The sequence below is a fragment of the Anomaloglossus baeobatrachus genome, chromosome 6 (assembly GCF_048569485.1).
Source record: "Anomaloglossus baeobatrachus isolate aAnoBae1 chromosome 6, aAnoBae1.hap1, whole genome shotgun sequence".
NCBI classification, from domain to species: Eukaryota; Metazoa; Chordata; class Amphibia; order Anura; family Aromobatidae; genus Anomaloglossus; species Anomaloglossus baeobatrachus.
The window spans coordinates 394,778,434-394,802,125 of NC_134358.1; the positions used below are offsets into that span (position 1 = coordinate 394,778,434).

Genomic DNA, 23,692 nt, shown 5'->3' on the forward strand with positions numbered 1-23,692 from the left:
ATCTCCTCTGAGACGTCTTTTTTATAAGCTAAACAATCCCAACTTTTCCAACCTCTCATCACATGGGAGACCTTCCATCGCTTGTATTAATCTAGTTGCCCGCTTTTGAACTGATTCTAACTTCTGAATGTCCTTTTTAAAAAGTGGAGCCCAAAATTGGATCCCGTATTTTAAATGTGGCCTTACATTTATAGATTTATAGATTTATAGAGGGGTAAGATCACGGGATCTAATCTCTCTTTTTATACACCCTAAAATCTTGTTTGCTTTAGCAGCTGCTGCTTGACATTGAGTGCTGCTGCTCAGCTTATTTGTAATGAGAATACCCAAGTCCTTCTCCTGTTCTGTAGTCCCGAGTTTACTTCCATATAATGTATATGCAGCAATAGGATTACTCAATCATAGGTACATTAATCTACATTTCTAAACATTAAATCTCATTTGCCAAGTGTATGCTCATTCTAACATCTTATCCAAATCGTTTTGTAATATTGTACTATCAAGGTCAGTTCTTAATATCCTACATAGTTTGGTGTCATCATCAAAGACTGACACTTTACTATCAATCCCATCCACAAGGTCATTAATAAGGAGATTAAAAAAATCGGTCATAGCACAGATCCCTGCGGCACCCCCTGCTGACTATAGCCCATTTAGAGAATGTACCATTTATGACTACTCTTTATGTCCTATCTTTTAGCCAATTCCTTACCCAGTTGCATATAGTTTCCCCTAGTCCCTGTTTCTGGAGCTTCAGTATAAGACTGTTATGTGGTACAGTATCAAATGCCTTTGCAAAGTCCAAATAAATCACATCAGCTGCATTACCAATATTCGGGTTTGCACTTACCCCCTCATAGAACCCCAACAGGTTGGTTAGACACGACATATCTTTCATTAATTCATGCTGTCAGTTATTATATTATTTTCCGCAATATATTGTTGCATGTTAACTCTTAAAATGCCCTCAAAGCCTTGTACACCACTGATGTGAGGTTTATTGAATGGTGGTTGCCTGGATCCACCCTCTTACCCTTCTTAAATATTGGTACCACATCAGCAATCCTCCAATCCTGAGGCACCAACCCTGTTACAAGTGAGTCAAAGAAAATGAGATACAGCGGTCTGTCAATTACTGAGCTCAATTCCCTCAATATCCATGGATGAATGCCATCTGGCCGGGGGGATTTGGCAATGTTTTATTTACTCAGACACAGGTGTACTTCTTCTTGTGTTAAATTAGTTATGTCAATAGGACACTTTAATTTTTGAATTGTTGCATGATCCCTTTGAGCAGCTGAGTGAGTGGTTGTGTATGATTGCTGCATTTGTACGTCTGAGTCTTCACCTTCTCCGAGTTTGCACATTTTGCCATACCATCTCTATTCATACCTGCAGTAAATAACACAGTCCATGTCTTAAAAACATCTCTTTTATTTATTTATTTAATTATTTTTGGGTAAATTCACATACATGGAATAACAAGTTATACATTCTCTAGTGTCCTCTTTAGAGTTAACCGGGTCTTCCAGGAGGGATATAGACAAGATTTTATTCTCTTCAACAGAGACTATAGGATAATAACGGGTCCATGTGTTTCACTGTGACTACTATACTCTTGACACTGCTATGCAACTTTCCAAGAACTATACCACTGTCCTTCAGCAGGGTGTCTCTTCTTCACTAAGGTAGCCTTTGTCCGATGGCCTGACAATATAGCCACCCTTTTTCACAAAAGTTGCCTTTTAGAAGTTCCCCTTTGTTCAACCCAACTCTGGAGAGTTTGTCTGTATCCCAAGTATAGTCTTCTCACACCTTTCTTACTACATCTTCTCTCCATGGCTTCCACATCCCACAACCCCCAGTAAATAGGAAACAGCTATTCCCATACATCCTTTTTCTCCTCCCCACTGTGGGCCAGCTCTGCAGGTAACCATGTCCTAACTATTCTTTCCCTGCTATCTGCTGAACAGACTAAAGGTGCCGTCACACTTAGCGACGCTCCAGCGATCTGACTTGGCAGGGATCGCTAGAGCGTCAATACATGGTCGCTGGTGAGCTGTCAATCAGGCAGATCTCCACAGCTATCAGAGATCAGCTACCAGCCACAAGCGACCCATGTAACGACTCTCTGCTTGGTAACCATAGTACACATCGGGTTACTAAGCAAATCACTTTGCTTATAGTTACCCGATGTGTACCTTGGCTACGTGTGCAGGGAACCGGCTTCTAGAAGCTGCGGATGCTGGTAACAAAGGTAAATATCGGGTAACAAAGCAAAACACTTTGCTTGGTTACCCGATGTGTACCTTGGTTACCAGCGTACGCAGAAGCTGGCTCCCTGCTCCCTGCACATTCAGATCGTTGGCTCCTGCTGTCAAACACAGCAATGTGTGCTTCACAGGGGGAGAGCAATGACCAAAAATTGGTCCAGGACATTCAGCAATGACCGGCGACCTCACAGCAGGGGCCAGGTCGTTGCTGGATGTCACACACAGTGACATCGCTATCAAGATTGCTGTTGCGTCACAAAAAACGTGACTCAGCAGCGATGTCGCTAGCCATGCCGCTTAGTGAGACGTGGCTTTTAGACTCTCACTCAGTACTATACTTGAGTGAACAGGACAACACTGATCTCTGGTGACTGTTGGCAGTATTGTGACGATGGGGAACCACTTGGAATATAAAAGTCATACCTTTGCAAAAAAACATTCATGTCTTCTAGCAGGTACGTGACCGTAGATTCATCCTCTTACATGTTTACTCCAGTTTCCTTCCACACTCCAAAGAGTGTTGTTAATGTCTTCAGGAGGGTACGCTCTGGAAATTGATTGTGCTATGTAAGCAATGAGAGGCTTATACAGGTTGGATCTTACAAGTATTCTGTCTGGGTAATCTGACATATCTAATGAATTGCAGTAAATGTGTATGGCAATGCATTAGAACAGTGATCACACAAATAAAAGCTAATGTTCCATAGAGGGACTAAGTAAAAAAAAAAAAAAAATTCTCAATTGGAGTAAAGTCTGGGGTTTGACTCAGCCACCTCGATACATTCACACATTTCTCCTTAAACCACTCGAGTGTTGCTTTAGGAGTATGCTTTGGGTCATTGTCTTGTTGGAAGGTGACCCTCTGTCCAAGTCTCAAATTACTGACAGACTGAAACAGGTTTTGTTCAAGAATATCCAGGCATTTCACACTATCCATTTTCTCTTTGACAATTTTCTCTGTCCCTGCTGCCGAAAAACATCCCCATAGCACAGGGGTGGGCAATTAATTTTCCCATGGGGCCGCATGAGAAATTGGGATTGGTTTAGAGGGCCGGACTAATATAATTACCTCAGTTCTACCCAATATACTACATCACTACACCCCCTCCATATACTACACCTGTAATAAACTACACCACTACACCCCTATATACTACACCTGTATTATACTACACTCCCTCCATATACCTGTAATATACTACTCCCCCATATACACCTGTATTATACTACACCACTATATAATACACCTCCGATATACTATATCATTACACCCCTATATACTACACCTGTAATATACTACATCACTACACCCCATATACTACACCTGTAATATAGTACACCTCCAATATGCTACACCTCCATATAGCACACCTGTAATATAGTACACCTCCAATATACTACACCTCCAATATACTACACCTCCATATAGCACACCTGTAATATACTACACCTCCATATAGTACACCTGTAATATACTACATCACTACACCCCATATACTACACCTGTAATATAGTACACCTCCAATATGCTACACCTCCATATAGCACACCTGTAATATACTACACCTCCAATATACTACACCTCCAATATACTACACCTCCATATAGCACACCTGTAATATACTACACCTCCATATAGTACACCTGTAATATACTACATCACTACACCCCATAAACTACACCTGTATTATAGTACACCCCAATATAGTACACCTGTAATATACTACACCTCCATATAGCACACCTGTAATATACTACAACTCCATATAGTACACCTTTAATATACTACATCACTACACCCTATATACTACACCTGTAATATAGTACACCTCCAATATGCTACACCTCCATATAGCACACCTGTAATATACGACACCTCCAATATACTACACCTCCAATATACTACACCTCCATATAGCACACCTGTAATATACTACACCTCCATATAGTACACCTGTAATATACTACATCACTACACCCCATATACTACACCTGTAATATAGTACACCTCCAATATGCTACACCTCCATATAGCACCCCTGTAATATACTACACCTCCAATATACTACACCTCCAATATACTACACCTCCATATAGCACACCTGTAATATACTACACCTCCATATAGTACACCTGTAATATACTACATCACTACACCCCATATACTACACCTGTAATATAGTACACCCCAATATAGTACACCTGTAATATACTACACCTCCATATAGTACACCTTTAATATACTACATCAGTACACCCCATATACTACACCTGTAATATAGTACACCTCCAATATGCTACACCTCCATATAGCACACCTGTAATATACTACACCTCCAATATACTACACCTCCAATATACTACACCTCCATATAGCACACCTGTAATATACTACACCTCCATATAGTACACCTGTAATATACTACATCACTACACCCCATATACTACACCTGTAATATAGTACACCCCAATATAGTACACCTGTAATATACTACACCTCCATATAGCACACCTGTAATATACTACAACTCCATATAGTACACCTTTAATATACTACATCACTACACCCCATATACTACACCTGTAATATAGTACACCTCCAATATGCTACACCTCCATATAGCACACCTGTAATATACTACACCTCCAATATACTACACCTCCAATATACTACACCTCCATATAGCACACCTGTAATATACTACACCTCCATATAGTACACCTGTAATATACTACATCACTACACCCCATATACTACACCTGTAATATAGTACACCCCAATATAGTACACCTGTAATATACTACACCTCCATATAGCACACCTGTAATATACTACAACTCCATATAGTACACCTTTAATATACTACATCACTACACCCCTATATACACCTGTAATATACTACATCACTACACCCCATATACTACACCTGTAATATAGTACACCCCCATATAGCACACCTGTAATATACTACACCTCCATATAGCACACCTGTAATATACTACACCTCCATATAGCACACCTGTAATATACTACATCACTACACCCCTATATAGCACACCTGTAATATACTACACCTCCATATAGTACACCTGTAATATACTACATCACTACACCCCATATACTACACCTGTAATATAGTACACCCAAATATAGTACACCTATAATATACTACACCTCCATATAGCACACCTGTAATATACTACACCTCCATATTGCACACCTGTAATATACTACACCTCCATAGAGCACACCTGTAATATACACCTCCATATAGCACACCTGTAATATACTACACCTCCATATAGTACACCTGTAATATACTACATCCCTACACCCCATATACTACACCTGTAATATAGTACACCCCAATATAGTACACCTATAATATACTACACCTCCATATAGCACACCTGTAATATACTACAACTCCATATAGTACACCTTTACTACATCACTACACCCCTATATACACCTGTAATATACTACATCACTACACCCCATATACTACACCTGTAATATAGTACACCCCCATATAGCACACCTGTAATATACTACACCTCCATATAGCACACCTGTAATATACTACATCACTACACCCCTATATAGCACACCTGTAATATACTACACTTCCATATAGCACACCTGTAATATACTACATCACTACACCCCTATATAGCACACCTGTAATATACTACACCTCCATATAGCACACCTGTAATATACTACATCACTACACCCCTATATAGCACACCTGTAATATACTACACCTGTAATATACTACATCACTACACCCCTATATAGCACACCTGTAATATACTACACCTCCATATAGCACACCTGTAATATACTACACCTCCATATAGCACACCTGTAATATACACCTCTATATAGCACACCTGTAATATACTACACCTCCATATAGTACACCTGTAATATACTACACCTCCATCGAGCACACCTGTAATATACATCTCCATATAGCACACCTGTAATATACTACACCTCCATATAGTACACCTGTAATATACTACACCTCCATATAGCACACCTGTAATATACTACACCCCCATATGTCACACACCCTGCTCCCCATACAGCCTGCACCCCCATATCACACACACTACACCCCCATATGTCACACACCCTGCCCACATATCTCACCCTGCCTGTATCCCAACTTACCCCTCTCAAACACTCTGCATCCCTTCACATCCTTCTGTCAGTCTGCAGCCCTCATATGCACTCACCCTGCAACTCCATCTTCCCTCATATGCCACTCACCCTGCAACTCCATCATCCCTCATATGCCACTCACCCTGCAACTCCATCTTCCCTCATATGCACTCATCCTGCAACTCCATCTTCCCTCATATGCCACTCACCCTGCAACTCCACCTTCCCTCATATGCCACTCACCCTGCAACTCCATCTTGCCACATATGCCACTCACCCTGCAACTCCATCTTTCCTCATATGCCACTCACCCTGCAACTCCATCTTCCCACATATGCCACTCACCCTGCAACTCCATCTTCCCTCATATGCCACTCACCCTGCAACTCCATCTTCCCTCATATGCCACTCACCCTGCAACTCCATCTTCCCTCATATGCCACTCACCCTGCAACTCCATCTTCCCACATATGCCACTCACCCTGCAACTCCATCTTCCCACATATGCCACTCACCCTGCAACTCCATCTTCCCTCATATGCCACTCACCCTGCAGCTCCATCTTCCCACATATGCCACTCACCCTGCAGCTCCATCTTCCCACATATGCCACTCACCCTGCAACTCCATCTTCCCACATATGCCACTCACCCTGCAATTCCATCTTCCCTCATATGCCACTCACCCTGCAACTCCATCTTCCCACATATGCCACTCCCCCTGCAGCTCCATCTTCCCACATATGCCACTCACCCTGCAGCTCCATCTTCCCACATATGCCACTCACCCTGCAACTCCATCTTCCCACATATGGCACTCACCCTGCAATTCCATCTTCCCTCATATGCCACTCATCCTGCAACTCCATCTTCCCACATATGCCACTCACCCTGCAACTCCATCTTCCCTCATATGCCACTCACCCTGCAGCCCCCCTCCCTCTCATGTCCCCTCTTTTCTCATTACCAGTTATCATGTGTCCACATCTTCTTCAGGATTCAGTATCTTTGCTTTCTGCCCGACATCCCGTGTCTCCTCCCACACAGTCACATGGGCGTGACATCATCGCAGGTCCTGCAAGATGAATTATTCTGTCTGCTGTGCTGCTTCTTCTCCTGCCAGGCGGGAACTTTTGAAATGACACACGCAGTGCAGTACTGACAACGTCAGAGCGCGCGCGTGTCACTGACAATTAGTGCCGGCAGGGAACAGAGGAAAGACTCCTGCGTTCCGCTGCCTGCACTGACTGTGCGGACCTGCACAGGATCTCTCCCTGCTCGGCACGCTGCAGCCCGGCTCCACTGCACCGGATGAAGACGGGCGGGCCGGTCACAGAGAGCAGGCGGGCCGGATGTGGCCCACGGGCCGCCCCTTGCCCAGGTCTGCCATAGCATAATGTTGCCACCACCCTTTTCACTGTGAGGATAATGTTCGTAGGGTCATGAGCTGTGTTGTTATGAAATATTTTGTAGATTTAGAAGGAAATCCTGATATAATTGTTCAGCGTAGAGCATAGTATAAATGTAAACCGATCCAAAATGTTCTGTACACAAAAATGCCATCAATTAACCCCTTCTTCAGCCCCAAGCCTATTTTGACCCTAAAGACCAGGCCATTTTTTGCAATTTTGACCAGTGTCACTTTATGAGGTTATAACTCTGGAACGCTTCAACGGATCCCGGTGATTCTGAGATTGTTTTTTCATGACATATTGGGCTTCATGGTAGTGGTAAATTTAGGCCGATATTTTTTGCATTTCTTTGTGAAAAAAACAGAAATTTCACGAAAATTTTGAAAATTTTGTAATCTAAAACCAACGAGACATATGACACAAAATAATTATTAAATAACATTTCACACATGTCTACCTTACCTCAGAACAATTTGGGGAAAAAAAAAAAATTAAGGAAGTTATAGGGGTTCAAAGTTTATGAGCAATTTATCATTTTTACAAGAAAATTTACAAAGCCACTTTTTTTGGGACCACATCACATTTGAAGCTATTTTGAAAGGTGTACATGACACAAAACACCCAAAAGTGACACCATTCCAAAAACGGCACCCCTCAGGCTACTCAAAACCACATTCAAGAAGGTTATTAACCCTTCTGGTGCTTCACAGTAACTAAAGCAATGTGGAAGGAAAAAATGAACATTTTACTTTTTGCAACAAAAATGTTAATTTAGCCTCAAATATTGCATTTCACAAGGGTAGCAGGATTAAATGAACCCCCAAAATTTGTTGAGCAATTTCTTCTGAGCACGCAGATACCTCATATGTGGCGAGAAAACACTGTTTGTGCGCACGGCAGGACTCGGAAAGGGAAGGAGCGTCATTTGACTTTTTGAACAGAAAATTAGCTGGAATCGTTAGCCGCACCATAATGCGTTTGGAGAGCCCCTGAGGTGCCGAAACAGTGGAGCTCCCCCACATGTGACCCCATTTTGGAAACTAGACCCCTCATGGAATTTATGTAGATGTTTATTGAGCACTTTGATCCTCTGGGGGCTTCACAAAAGGTAATAGAGTTGAGCCGTGAAAATAAAAAAAAATGTTTTTACCACAAAATTGTTACTTCAACCAGGTAGCTTTTTTTTCACAAGAGTATCAGGAAAAATTGCACCATAAAATGTATGGTGCAATGTCTCCTGAGTACACAGATACCTCATATGTGGTGGAAATCAAATGTTTGGGCGCACAGCAGGGCTCGGAATGCAGGAGTGTAATTTGACTTTTCAAACGCAAAATTGTCTGGGATAATTAGCGTATTCCATGTTGTGTTTGGAGACCCCCTGAGGTGCCGAAACAGTAGAGATCCCCCACATGTGACCCCATTTTGGAAACTAGACCCCCCATGGCATAGAAAAAAAAACAGGGCGCACGCATGAATGTTCTGCAAAAAAGGGGGGGACTAGGTGGGATGGAAAAAAGAAGTCCTGTCCAAAGTCGAGTACGACTGCAGGACGATTGCTGATCAGGTACCTAATTGTTCAAGTTTTCTTTTTTTTTTTTATTTGGGGTGCACAAAAAAAGCAAAAACTAGAGCAACAATTACGTACCTGATCAGCCAATCACGTAGCTGATCAGCACTTGGCGGCAAGCAGGTGGGGGTGGAGGGGGGGAGAGGGAGTGGGAGATGCGATTGGGGATAGTTAGAAAAGAGCCACGAACAATACTTACAGGATGGATCAGAACAGCGGCAGATGGGGGCGGCAGATGGGGGGGGCAGCGGCATATAAAGGGAGCATCTGTGATTGTGAGACGGAGGCGGCTGGGATAGGGTGGTGCGGATGGAAGAGGGCGCAGTGGATGGGGTGAAGGGGGGAAGGGGAGTGGGAGGTGAGATTGGGGATAGTTACCTTACAGGATGGATCTAGACAGCAGGATCACAGGAAATGGAGGCAGCAGATCGGGGAGGGTGAGAGGTGGGAGAGGGAGCGCAGTGCAGATCACGGGGGAGACAGGTGAGCAGAGCACAGATCATGGGGGTGAGAGGTGAGGGAGCACAGATCACGGGGTGAGAGGTGAGGGAGCACAGATCACGGGTGTGAGAGGTGGTGAGAGAGTGGACAGCAGATCACGGGGTGACAGGTGAGGGAGCACAGATCACGGGGGTGACAGGGGAGGGAGCACACATCACGGGGGTGACAGGGGAGGGAGCACACATCACGGGGGTGATAGGGGAGAAAGCACACATCACGGGGGTGACAGGGGAGGGAGCACACATCACTGGGGTGACTGGGGAGGGAGCACACATCACGGGGGTAACAGGGGAGGGGGCGGGTAGCCAATCACGGGGGTGAGAGGTGGGGGGGGAGTGGGCAGCACATCACGGAGGGGAGGGGGCGCCAGCCGATCACGAGGGGGAGCAGCGGGCAGCACATAACGGAGGGGAGGGGGGCGCGCAGCGAATAACGGAGGAGAGGGGGTGCGCAGCACATAACGGAGGAGAGGGGGCGCGCAGCACATAACGGAGGAGAGGGGGCGCGCAGCACATAACGGAGGAGAGGGGGCACGCAGCACATAACGGAGGAGAGGGGGCGCGCAGCACATAACGGAGGAGAGGGGGCGCGCAGCACATAACGGAGGAGAGGGGGCGCGCAGCACATAATGGAGGTGAGGGGGCACGCAGCACATAACGGAGGAGAGGGGCCGGGCAGCACATAATGGAGGAGAGGGGCCGGGCAGCACATAATGGAGGAGAGGGGCCGGGCAACACATAACGGAGGAGAGGGGTCGGGCAGCAGATCGGGGAGAGCGGTGACACTGTGGCAGACGGAGGAGGGCAGCAGCGGATCGGGAGGGGTGGGGGTGCGGGCAGCAGATCACGAGGGGTGAGGGTGCGGGCAGCAGATCGGGGAGACAGGTGGCAGATCGCGGAGGGCAGCAGCGGATCGGGAGGTGTGGGGGTGGGGGTGCGGGCAGCAGATCACGAGGAGTGGGGGTGCAGGCAGCAGATCGGGGAGACAGGTGGCAGATCACGGAGAGCAGCGGCAGTGGCGGCGGATTGGGAGGTGTGGGGGTGAGGGCAGCAGATCACGAGGGGTGGGGGTGCGGGCAGTAGATCGGGGAGACAGGTGGCAGATCGCGGAGGGCAGCGGCAGATTGGGAGGTGTGGGGGCGCGGGTAGCAGATCACGAGGGGTCGGAGTGCGGGCAGCAGATCGCGGAGACAGGTGGCAGATCGCGGAGGGCAGCGGCGGATCGGGAGGTGTGGGGGTGGGGGTAGCAGATCACGAGGGGTGGGGGTGCGGGCAGCAGATCGCGGAGACAGGTGGCAGATCACGGAGGGCAGCGGCGGATCGGGAGGTGTGGGGGTGCGGGTAGCAGATCACGAGGGGTGGGGGTGCGGGCAGCAGATCACGGAGACAGGTGGCAGATCGCGGAGGGCAGCGGCGGCGGCGGATCGGGAGGCTTTTCGCCGGTTTCATACAGTGCAATGGCAGCGCGGCAACTTCCGGGTCCCATGCTCCAGTCACATAACAGCATGAGACCGCCCGGACTGGAGCTTGTCGCCCTGCCATTGCACTGTATACACTCACTGTGCTGGCGTGCTGCAGGGACGACAAGTGACAGGGGCGGTCACCGGCAACAGGTCCATGGTGATTGGAGAGATCAGTCACAAGTCCGATCTCTCCAATCAGAGCTGCTGGAACTGGGGGAGGGTGATCCAGTGAGGTCACACAGCTCCAGCCAATGGCCAGTGCTACAGCTGCACTGGTCAGGGCTGGATTTCAATGTTTCAGTCATTTTAAAAGGCTGGAACATTACAGTGGCTGTGATTAGTTGAGCGGCGTTTGTCAGCCAATCACAGCCTCCGTAGGTCCGGGGAGGAGGCACCACCCCTCCTGAAGTCAGGTACAGGTCCCCTCCTCCCCGAATCTGCGGTTTATGTTATTCGATTGCAGTCACCGGAGTCTCCGGTGCCGCGATTACGCCATGACGGAAAGCTCCGTCCTTGGTCTTTAAGGCCCAGGGCACCATGACGGAAAGATCCGTCCATGGTCGGGAAGGAGTTAAAGCTATGTTAACCCACATAAAAAACCCACTCTTGAGTGTCACCTCTTTAATAGAAATATAGGGGGTGTTCACCTTACTGGTAGCACTGAGGCTCTGGAAAAGCATTATTGCTCTCCCAACATCGAAATCCATTTAAATCTGCACTCCATTATCCTATTGACTCCCTCCCTTCTAAGCCTACAATGTGTCTAAACCATAGTTAGCGTCCACACGATGGGCATTATTGTAATGAGGAGTAATTTATGGAATGTGTGTGTCTCCAGAAGCACAAACTAGGCACAATTTAAAGGACACTTCAATGTATTAGGAACTAAAATGGAATATTTGCAATTTTCACTGCATTGTCCATTTCAGTTTCTGGTTAAAAGAATATAGTTTGGGTACCGTGTTAGCCAGTTGAAAAATGATTGATTGCTCTCAGTGAGAGAAACAAAAATATAATTTTGTAGTTCTGATACCTTTTAATGGCTAACTAAAATAAAATAATGTTACAAAGCAAGCTTTCGAGACTTCTCAGGTTTCTTCATCAGGCATGGTATAACAAAGTATCTGAAGAAACACAAATATATACACAAACAGAGCAGAGAGATGGTATAATAAAAGGACATTTAAACAAAAACTGAGCTTATAGAGTTAATCCTTAATAAGCTTTGATTAGTGGTTTGAAAGTTTTATTGTCACAATATCCATGTAGGTTCAGAGGTCTGGTGCCCTCACAGTCTCTGGAGCAGACCCCTTAGATTTTGTAGTGTGTCATAAATCCTCCTGACAAATTTATTCCCATGTGGACAGAATCAAACATTCTAATGAATTTGTACTCCCAGACCCTTTGATAATTCTGTGATCTGAAGTTGCCTTTTAATATGACAACTTTCATGTGGTTTATGTTGTGTCCTGAAGCACAGAAACTACACCAGACTGGATGATGACCCAATCGCAAAATATATGAAGGAGTTGAAAAGAGTCATCAGATGTCTGTGTACAGATTCCACAAAACTTCTGGACTTAATACCTGAGAATCCTAGGATGGGATTTTTTTATCTGCTTCGCAAGATTCATAAGCCAGATATCCCAGGGAGGCCAATCATCTCGGGGGGGGGGACTTTTAGGTCAATATAATGTGCATTTATTAAGGAAAAAAATAAAATTTTGATGAAAATGTAAACAGATTTGGAATTTTCAAACTACAATTTTTTATGCTCTTAAAACAGATGTCCTACCACTAAAACAATTACAAAGCCACAAAAAACCCTCGCCAGTATTTTAGGTAGACAGGTTTGTGATTGTGCTGTTAGTTGTGTGGCTAGGGACTTTTAGTCACTACAGGGACCAGTTGAGTGTGGCCGCACCTTACCCTTTTCCACTACCAATGTGGTGATTTATGTTCATTACAACAGGAGGGCAGAGATGATAATGAACCCTCTCTGCCTTCTCTATGAGGAAGTCCAGCTGTGTCTGATATTCGTTCTGTCAACCTGGACAAACAAATTAAGCATCGGCTGCTGAGAAAGTAATTCGCAGTTCACAAATAATAAGAATGTGCTTGGAAAAATGGCAGCAATAATTCAATAGAAAAATACCTTCATATATAAAAAGGTTATCATGACTCCGATAACACAGCAAGTGAATATCAATGCAAAAAAATGTACTTTAAAACCTAAATTGACATTTTTTTCAAGCTTTGTGATGTATTAAGCTATCTTAATTTTTCTAACATATGGAATATGGCGCTTTTTGGCTGATTTTTAAAACAAAAATTTTTTTCCAATAAAGGACCATACATTTTTTTAATGGAATTGGTGCCGGGTCCAAATTTCTTTCTTTCCTTCCTCTCTTAATTATTTTAAGGCAGGAGTCACACTTGCATGTGACTCACGCGAGGATTGCATCGCCCGGACTGGCCGGTTGCTCTCCTGACCAGAGCATGTCAGCTTCATGTATTTCATGCAACTGATACTTTCCTTTCAGGAGAGCCATAGGCCAGTCCGAGCAATGCAAAGTGATCCTCACACAAGTCACACCCAAGTGTGGCTCCAGCCTAAGTGAGATAACCTTCCTTGCTAAGTTATCAAGATGATGGGCATTATAGTCTAGTATAGTATAGGCATTATATATATTATTAGTCATTATAACCTTTGCTACATCTGTAAATCTGTGTATTTATAAAAAAAAACATTTAATTACTAAATTGGGACAGATTCTAACATACAGCAATTTACTGTATATGTTTTGGTTGAATTCCTTTATATGTTATAGGTCTCCTGTTTATATGTGCATAACTTCATGTATCGTATAATGTTTTATATCTGGCAGACAATGTTTTGCAATTTTAATGACCCCAATCATGAAAATATATATTGAAAACCTGTCAGAAAATGACAGCTGAGGATTTTCCAAGTGACTGTTATCTGAGTAATTGTTCACAAGAGTATTGCTGGTTTACCTGCAGAATACGGGGGAGGGTAGAAGGGAGGATTAACCTAGGAGGCGACATTCATTATTTTTAGCTGATTTATTCTCTATTAGGTTGATAATGTGGGAATCTATGGGAATTTATATTTTTTTTGTATAGAAAAAGTCTATATAAATGAGAATAGCAAAGTGATCGGAAACCTCTGTCTGGCATCTTGTGTAATAGAATTCAGTTCATGCGTATCTAGTGAGCTCTTACTGAACAGAATATTTAGTAAAAGTTTTATATTACAAAAGGTTGTGCCAAAATGTTAAAGCAATGTTATTTTACAGCTTTTTGTGCTTTCTTTTTTATATTTTCACATTATCTTTCAACAGTGTCATTTATTTCATTGTGATAAGAACTATATGGTCAAAGAGCAAGGCACACGCAGTTATCATTTCCAACTGTACTGGTGAGTCTTTCATCTTATGTTTTCCGTTTTCTAAATTGTTTTATCATAAAAATCACTATGACTAGATTTTGATTACATAAATGGATGTTCTGCTTACTACTGATTAAAGGAGTTGAGTAAGTATAGATGTGCTTGCTTTCTTTCTTAAATAGAGCCCTTCTAGCCTTGTTGTTCTAATGTCACACAACTCCACTAACAGTGCAGTGGATTTAGAACCCTTCACATTTTCTACATTTTGCTACGTTACTCTCTAAGGCCTCTGCCAAACTCACGTGAATTTCACGCACGTGCCGAGAGACACGTATTTTCCCTGCGTGTTGCGTGCAGGTAAGTACGTGTCTCTGGTACGTGCGTGACACGTGTGTTCTATGTGTGCTATCCGCGATAGCACACATAGAACCGGTAATTATTATACTCACCTGGTCCTTCCTGACGTCTGCGGTGCTGTCCATGGTGCTGATCCTCGGTCTCCAGCCCTCCCGTCTCCCGCTGCTGCTGCTGCCAGGCAGTGAAGTGAATATTCAATGAGAATAATGAGCGGCGGTCGGCAGCAAGAGGCAGCAGCGGCAGAGACAGGAGGGCTGGAGAAGGTGAGTTAATGTTTTTTTTTTTTTTCACTGACATGTGTGTTTTCTCCGGCGCGTGTCACACGGGACCGCATCCACACTACACCCGTGTAGTACGTGTGCGGGCCGTGTGACACCCGTGCTGCCGGAGAAAACACTGACATGTCAGCGCTTTGAAAATCGCACACACGTACAAACGCACACGGACACACGTTCCGTGTGGTTTTACGTGTGTGTGCCTGCTACAATAGGGTAGCATTGGTTAAAGTGTCTCCGTGCCGCCGGTACGTGTAAAAAATGACAAACACGTGCCGGAGGCACGGATGTGTGGCGCAGGCCTAAAATACATAATATTCAAGTTGTTTCTGAGATTTCTTTGCACATAACCCCATAATGTCAAGACCAAATAAATGCTTGACTGAATTTTTAAAGCTGTATAAAAATGATGGAATATTACATTTATATGTGCTCAGTACCTTTTACTAGTACTGATTCCCATTATAACCTCAAGTTTTCTTTGTTCTCATGCTACAAGTTAGTGAAACCTATATTTTTTTAGATTTATATGTATTTTGTAGGTAAATTATATCAAACTTTGTCACGTTAGCAGCGTTGGAATGGAGAATATTGGACCCACCAAAGGACTTGATTCTGAGGACCCAACTTTAATTTATGCAAAACCAATATATTATCAATAAAGGGTTTTTTTGTTATTTGGACTAGGGCTAATTTTCTTCAGGCTCAGTATCTTAACTAGTTATAGGCGAACCCGGACTATAAAATCCGAGATCTGTGCTGGATACCTAGTATCCGTGCACAGACCCTGGGCATGGAGTCTTCACGGAACCCTGTGTAACTATCCAGATTTTGGCAATCCGGATAATTAAGAAAAAAAAAAAAAAAGGAAAAATACATATTCATTCCTTCCCCTGCCTACTGCAGTCCCTGTGTCTGTGATTGGTTGCAGTCAGATCTCGCCTCCACGCTGTGTGATAGTATGTCTGACTGCTTGGAATCACACACGCTATCTGTGTGTCTATATTGGTGTAAAAATAACTAAAAATATATGAAAATGTGTGTAGGGTCCCCCATATTACGATACCTAGCACAGATAAAGCATTTCAATATTGGCGTGCGATTTCCCCCGATTTTGATACTGAGCCATGATAAGGCCGACAGCTGGGGGCTGGTATTTCAGGCTTCGGAGACCCATGGTGTCACAGACGTTCCTCTGTTGCAGACTTTGGTGACAGGTTCTAAGTCTGAGCCTCACTTTATCTTGTGGGACACTGTTTATTAAATGGATTCCTTTTCCTTTGGGGAGGACAGGGTTAATGTCAGCTTTCCTTCCAGCAGCTCCTGACTCCTGGTCAGGTGTTTCCAGTTGGGACCACTTCCAGATCCTATAAGTACCCTCTACTTCCACTAGAGGGTGCCGGTTATTTTCAATCATTTGGTAGTTTGGCTAGGAGGAGGAAGGAACTGTAGAAACCCTCTCTGAGACTTGTGTTGTGGGCTGCAACATTGGTTGTTGCTGCAGCACTTCTAGATGTGCTGGTTGAACAGTATGGATTTTCCCCAGTAGTTTTTGCTGCTTTTATTACAAGAAGGAACATGTCCATTTTTTTCAATGGTTTTGCCACGGTTTTTCACCCTAGTGACGGGTGGACTCACAGATACCCTGGATCAGCTGGTCTAACCGGGTTAACAAAAAACCCTGTTCCGGCTCGGAATTGATCCAGGGTATCTGGCCAGATGACAGCTTATGTGGACCAGAAGCTGGCACTTAAAAATGGTGATGAAAAGCATAAGGGCATTGGAACAGACACGCTATACTTACCAAATCACCGACACGGCTGTACGCTCCCACGGCCGCTCCTTCCCTTCCCTTGCCGCTCATTACCTTCATTGCATATGTACTGCTTTCCCCGCCCACAGCTTCTTATAGTCAGATGTGCCCCCAACCTGTGTGACAGCGTCTGATTGCAACCAATCACAGATATTTGTGATTGCGAATAGCCTAAGCGAAATCACTGCTAAAAACGTGGCTCATCCATTGTCTCCCTGGAGCTCATAGTGGGCAGTCATGTTCTATGGTGCTCGATGTGAGATTCAAATGTAGCACAGCTGAATCGTCATGGGACCTCCCTCGTGTGGATTACAGTGGATCTGCAGGGGTTTTTATGGGGTTAATAAAGTGGTCAAACAGGGTAGTTTTTTAATATATTATTTCAAATAAGGGATTTTTTTGGTGTTTGTGTTTATTTCTTTTCTCTTATTACACATTAGTAATGGGGGTATCTAAAAGATGCCTGCCATTACTAATCTACGGCTTAGTTGCAGCTGTGAGCTGCGATTAACCCCTGATATTACCTTGATTGCTACAACACCAGAGAAATTGGGAAGAGCAGGGAAAAGTGCTGGGATTGTCACATCTAATGGATGAGACAATCCTGGGCAGTTGCAGGCTGCTATTTTTAGGCTGGGTCTCCCCCCAGCTGCCGGGCTTTATCTTGGCTGGGTATAAAAATTGAGGATACCGCAAGCTTTTTTTTAAAAATGATTTATTTAAATAATAAAGCAACAGCATGGGGCCCCTCTTATTTTTATACACAGCTAAGATAGGTACACGGCTGGGTGCTGCAGACTATTGTCAAGTGCTTTATCTGTGCTGGGTATCATATGGGGGGACCCTACATCAATTTTTTTATTTATTTATTTTCTACTATATGATAGAAACGCAGATCGGGTCTGTCATTGGTTGCAGTCAGATGCTGACACACAGGGTGGGGGCGCGTCTGGTTGCTACCAAACACAGATGCCGATGGGCGAAGAAAGCAGTATTCATGCATTAGGCTAATGAGTGGCCCCAGAAGTAGGATGGGCTTCGGCCAGAAGTAGGAGGGGCCACGGGAGCAGGTATGGTTGAGCCTAGAATGTACGGGCTTCTTCCAGGTTAGTGGGCATGACCGGCAAGGTTACTGAGCTTGGCAATGGTTTCTCCCTTCCACTATAAACATGCAAGGGGGGCTTTGCCCCCCTCTGCACCCCCATGTGATAGAAGCGTGTGGAAATGACGTCATACCTGGAAGGAACCCGTACACTCTAGCATTTACCAAGCAGGTACAGCGATGCTGGAGACCGATAAAGTATAGCGCGCTTGCTTTACTTTTTTTTTTTTTTTACCCGAGTGACGGATGGAGGTCAATCCTGGCCCAGGCCCGGCACTCGGGTACTTTTGAACCTCAAGTCTGGACTAAAGGAGGCTTTACACGCTGCGACACCGTTTATGCGGAGTCGTTGGGGTCACGGAATTTGTGACGCACATCCGGCCGCATTAGCGATGTTGCTGCGTGTGACACCGATGAGCGATTTTGCATCATTGCAAAAACGTGCAAAATCGCTCATCGGTGACATGGGGGTCCATTCTTGATTATCGTTACTGCAGCAGTAACGATGTAGTTCGTCGCTCCTGCGGCAGCACACATCGCTATGTGTGACGCCGCAGGAACGAGGAACCTCTCCTTACCTGCCTCCCGGCCACTATGAGGAAGGAAGGAGGTGGGCAGGATGTTCCGGCCACTCATCTCCGCCCCTCCGCTTCTATTGAGCGGCCGCTCAGTGACGTCGCTGTGACGCCGCACGGACCGCCCCCTTAGAAAGGAGGCGGTTCGCCGGTCACAGCGACGTCGCCGGGCAGGTAAGTATGTGTGACGGCTCTGTGCAATGTTGTGCGGCACGGGCAGCGATTTGCCCGTGTCGCACAACAGATGGGGGCGGGTACCCACGCTAGCGATATCGGGACCGATATCGCAGCGTGTAAAGTAGCCTTTAGTCCGGACATCACAGAAGTGCAAAAAATGGTGTAAAAAAATCCGTAAAAGCATGGCCAAAAACCATACCAAAAATGTAGAAAACTACCAGGAGACCCACAGAAGACTTCTACCACAAGATCACGTTTTGGTCAGGAAAAAGACGCACTAAAAACTCCCTATGTGAACATAGCCTTATTATGTTTATATTTGTTTATTTTGTAACTGTGTGGTCACTTATGTTTAAGGGCTAATTCATTATAAGCGTATGAGGGAGACAGTAATTTATGCCATTGTATGCAACATATATGTAGGACTTCTTTTGCAGTTTGCAGTCACTTTTTGCGTACTTATTAGAACACTTTATTGGATATTTTCATATAGTGTTAAATGCATTTTTCATTGTCAATTCAAGCAATTTTCTATGAATTACTATTTTATACTCTAAGCACTTTTTTTCCCTACATATATACCTGTGTTAGTGGTGATATATTACTATTGTTGCAGGAAATCTGTATATTAGGAATATTTATCATATTTAGGGAAGTCATCCTCCCTCTAATCTACCATCATATGTTTATTTATTTATTTTGTCCTGTAACACTATATTGATTGATATATTTCATAGCCAATTTTTAGATATATTTTGAATCATTGGATTCATGTAAACACTCAATGTGAGTAATCATTGAATCAATGTAGTACACTCATTTCTTAAGGGTGCTTTACACTCTGCCAAATCGCTAACGATATATCGTCGGGGTCACGTCGTTAGTGACGCACATCCGGCGCCGTTAGCGACATTGCAGCGTGTGACACCAAGGAGCAACGATCAACGAGCGCAAAAACGTGAAAAATCGTTGCTCGTTGACACGTCGCTGCTTTCCCAAATATCGTTGCTGCTGCAGGTACGATGTTGTTCGTCGTTCCTGCGGCAGCACACATCACTACGTGTGACACCGCAGGAACGACGAACATCTCCTTACCTGCGTCCACCGGCAATGAGGAAGGAAGGAGGTGGGTGGCATGTTCCGGACGCTCATCTCTGCCCTTCCTCTGCTATTGGATGGCTGCCGTGTGACGTCACTGTGATGCCGCACGAACCGCCCCCTTAGAAAGAAGGCGGTTCGCTGGCCAGAGCGACGTCGCAGAGAAGGTAAGTCCGTGTGACGGGTCCTAGCGATGTTGTGCGCCACAGGCAGCGATTTGCCCGTGACGCACAACCGACGGGGGCGGGTACGGTCGCTAGCAATATCGGTACCGATATCGCAGCGTGTAAAGTACCCTTTAGTTGATATTCAAAAGACTTGCAGTATGATTCTTCTACAGCTCCCTATATGCAGTATGATAGCTCCCAATATACAGCATGATGTCCCGTTGCTTCCTACTGTATATACACTATGCTGTCACTACAGCTCCTCTATATGCAGTACATGGGCGTACCCAGAATCAAAATTAGGGGTGGGCAAGCCATGGTCGTTCAGGTTGTAAAATATTAGAAAGGAAAAGGTGAATGAAACGAAAATTTTAACTATTTGCTGGCCGAAAAACGAATAATGCGAATAGCGAATAGTAATGATTACACTCACTCATCAGTGATCACTATTATAGACCTATTGGAAAACATGGAATTTATGGTTAAATGTCTCTAGGCTGGGTTGCTTCTTCTCAATTTCATTTCCTACAGAAATTACTTAACTTACCTTCTTGGAACCAGTTTCTTATATCCATTTAGGGAGCCTCGATGTCTTCTAAATGTAAATAAGAATGCAAACTAATAAATTATAACTGGAATAAATTCGAAAGATTAGTTGTTTTAAAGAAAAAGGTGCGTTCACATGCTGCGTATTTCTGCATTTATGCAGCACAGCACCTGGAGCAGGACCTTAAACAGCACCATGTGAATGGGCAACGTCACCGGTCACATGGTGCTTCCGGGTCCTAGAGCCCCCTCACAACCACATACTGTATACAGCCCCCCATAGGGCTCCCATCTCATATACAGTCCCCGCTTAGGGCTCCCATCTCATATACAGTCCACCCATAGCGCTCCCATCTGAGAATCAAAAGTACCGCAGAATGCTACATCATATTATTTATTTTTTACACTACTATATGTGTGAAGGACCCAACAGCTAATCACAGATGCTGTCACGCAGTATGGGCGTCTGTGATTGGCTGTTAGAGTAACCTGGAATCTGCCCATACATTCTAGATGGTTACTCCAGCATCCAATCACAGATGCCCACTCTGTGACAATGTCTGTGATTCTCTGTTACTTTTACAGTAAAATAAAACACAGAAAAAAAATATTTTAATAGAAATAAAACAGAATACATTTAGGACTCCATCTTTAATATCCCCAAAAAAAAGTCTGACGTAGTCCAAAGGTGGTCGAGCATCTTCAGCACTGCTACCTCTGTGTGAGGAGACAAACACAGGTCTGCTCACACAGGCTCAACTGAGAGCTGTCAGAGAATTCACCCGTGCACAGCTGAGGCCGGTCAGTTGTGCGCCTAGGTAACCCTTACTGACGTCACTGCAACACTGCCGTAAAGTGAGCATTTGTCGGCAGTGAGAGCGCAAATGACAGAGTCGGATTTAATCGAGGGCAAAGCTGACGTTATCGCTTTCACCACCGACAAGCGCTCACTTTCAGTAGTGTTGCAGTAACTTCACACCAGACTGGTCACATGGCTATGATGTCATGGAAGGTCCTGTAACCTATGAGGTAACAACATTTACACCAGATTGGTCACATGGCTATGCCATCATGGAAGGTCCTGTACAGGGTAGTACATAGAAATCATGGGGCCCCATAGCAAAAGTCTGAATGGGCCCCCCCCCCAATAAAAAGAAATTAAAAAAAATACAACAAAATAATAACATAATAATCATCATACATGCTACTGGGGGCCGGCACACGTTACTGAGGGTGACATACACGATACTGCTGGCAGGCTATAGTTAGAAACAATACATACTACACAGTGTTACTAAACAACAGCCACCATACCAAGGCCAATAATACATTGCAAAATAATGCCGCCACTCCATGTCCAAATATCACCACATAGAGTCTGGATATAATCACCGTTCTGTCACTGAGAAGAGCCCACTGCACCAAGACAAGTGGGTTCACACCGCAAATCCCCAAAAAAATCTGCAATATGTGAACTTGGCCTAATGTAGCAATGTCCTTCTTCGTGCCCCTCACTACACACAATATACATTTTCACATCTGTCTCCCCCATTTAATGGTAACAATTATGATCCCCTTTATAGCATTAGGAAATACAGTAAAACTCTACAAAGTACAGGGATAATACACACACAGCCACAACACACGCAGTCACAACACACACAGCCATACACACGCAGACACACACACACAGCCACACACACACAGCCACACACACGCAGCTACATACACAAAGCCACAGCCACACACGCAGCCACACACACACACACATACACACACAGCCACACACACAGCCACACACACACAGCCACACACACACAGCCACACACACACATACACACACACACACACACACAGCCACACACACAGCCACAGCCACACACACACAGCCATGCACACACACAGCCACAGCCACACACACAGCCACACACACAGCCACAGCCACACACACAGCCACACACACACAGCCACACACACACAGCCGCACACAAAGCCACAGCCACACACAAAGCCACAACCACACACACAGCCACACACACAGCCAAATACACAGCCACACACAAAGCCACAGCCACACACACAAAGCCACAGCCACACACACAGCCATAGCCACAAACACACAGCCACAGCCACACACACAGCCACACACACACACATACACACACAGCCACAGTCACACACACACACACACAGCCACCCACACACAGCCACACACACACACACACACACACACACAGCCACAACACACACAGCCACACACACACACACAAAGCCACAGCCACACACAAAGCCACAGCCACACACACACACAGCCACACACACACAGCCACACACACACACAGCCACACACACACACATCCACACACACACAGCCACACACACACAAAGCCACACACACAGCCACAGGCAGCCCCCCCCCACACACACACACATACGGCACAGCTCAGGAGCAACACACACACACACACTCACACAGTGTAATGTTACAGCACAGGGCAGTTTCTGTAGTTACAGGCAGACATTTGTACATTATAATACCTGCTCCTGTGATGATGTGAGAGATGGTCAGTGACTCTGGCCTCACTGCTGCACTTCCTGTCAGTCCTCCTGGCGTCTCCTCCTCTCCTTTCTCTTTCAATTCCTTCTGTTCTCTGTTTCTCACTGTTTTTAATGCTTTGTTTGATCTTCTCTCTTTTCTATGGTCTCTACTCTGTTTTCCTGTTCATCTTTGTTTCTCCCGCGCTGTACTGAAGAAGCCCCGCCCCCTCTCCTGATTAGC

At 45.0% G+C, this 23,692-nt stretch overlaps 1 protein-coding gene across 1 annotated transcript in view; it reads left to right on the plus strand.

Moving 5' to 3' along the window:
• Positions 1-23,692, plus strand: part of NPSR1 (neuropeptide S receptor 1) — a 1,037,222-nt gene that overhangs the window by 779,193 nt on the left and 234,337 nt on the right. The window contains exon 6 of the mRNA XM_075316580.1: positions 14,757-14,833. Within this exon, the coding sequence (XP_075172695.1) occupies positions 14,757-14,833 (77 nt within the window). The remainder of the gene's footprint in view (positions 1-14,756; positions 14,834-23,692) is intronic.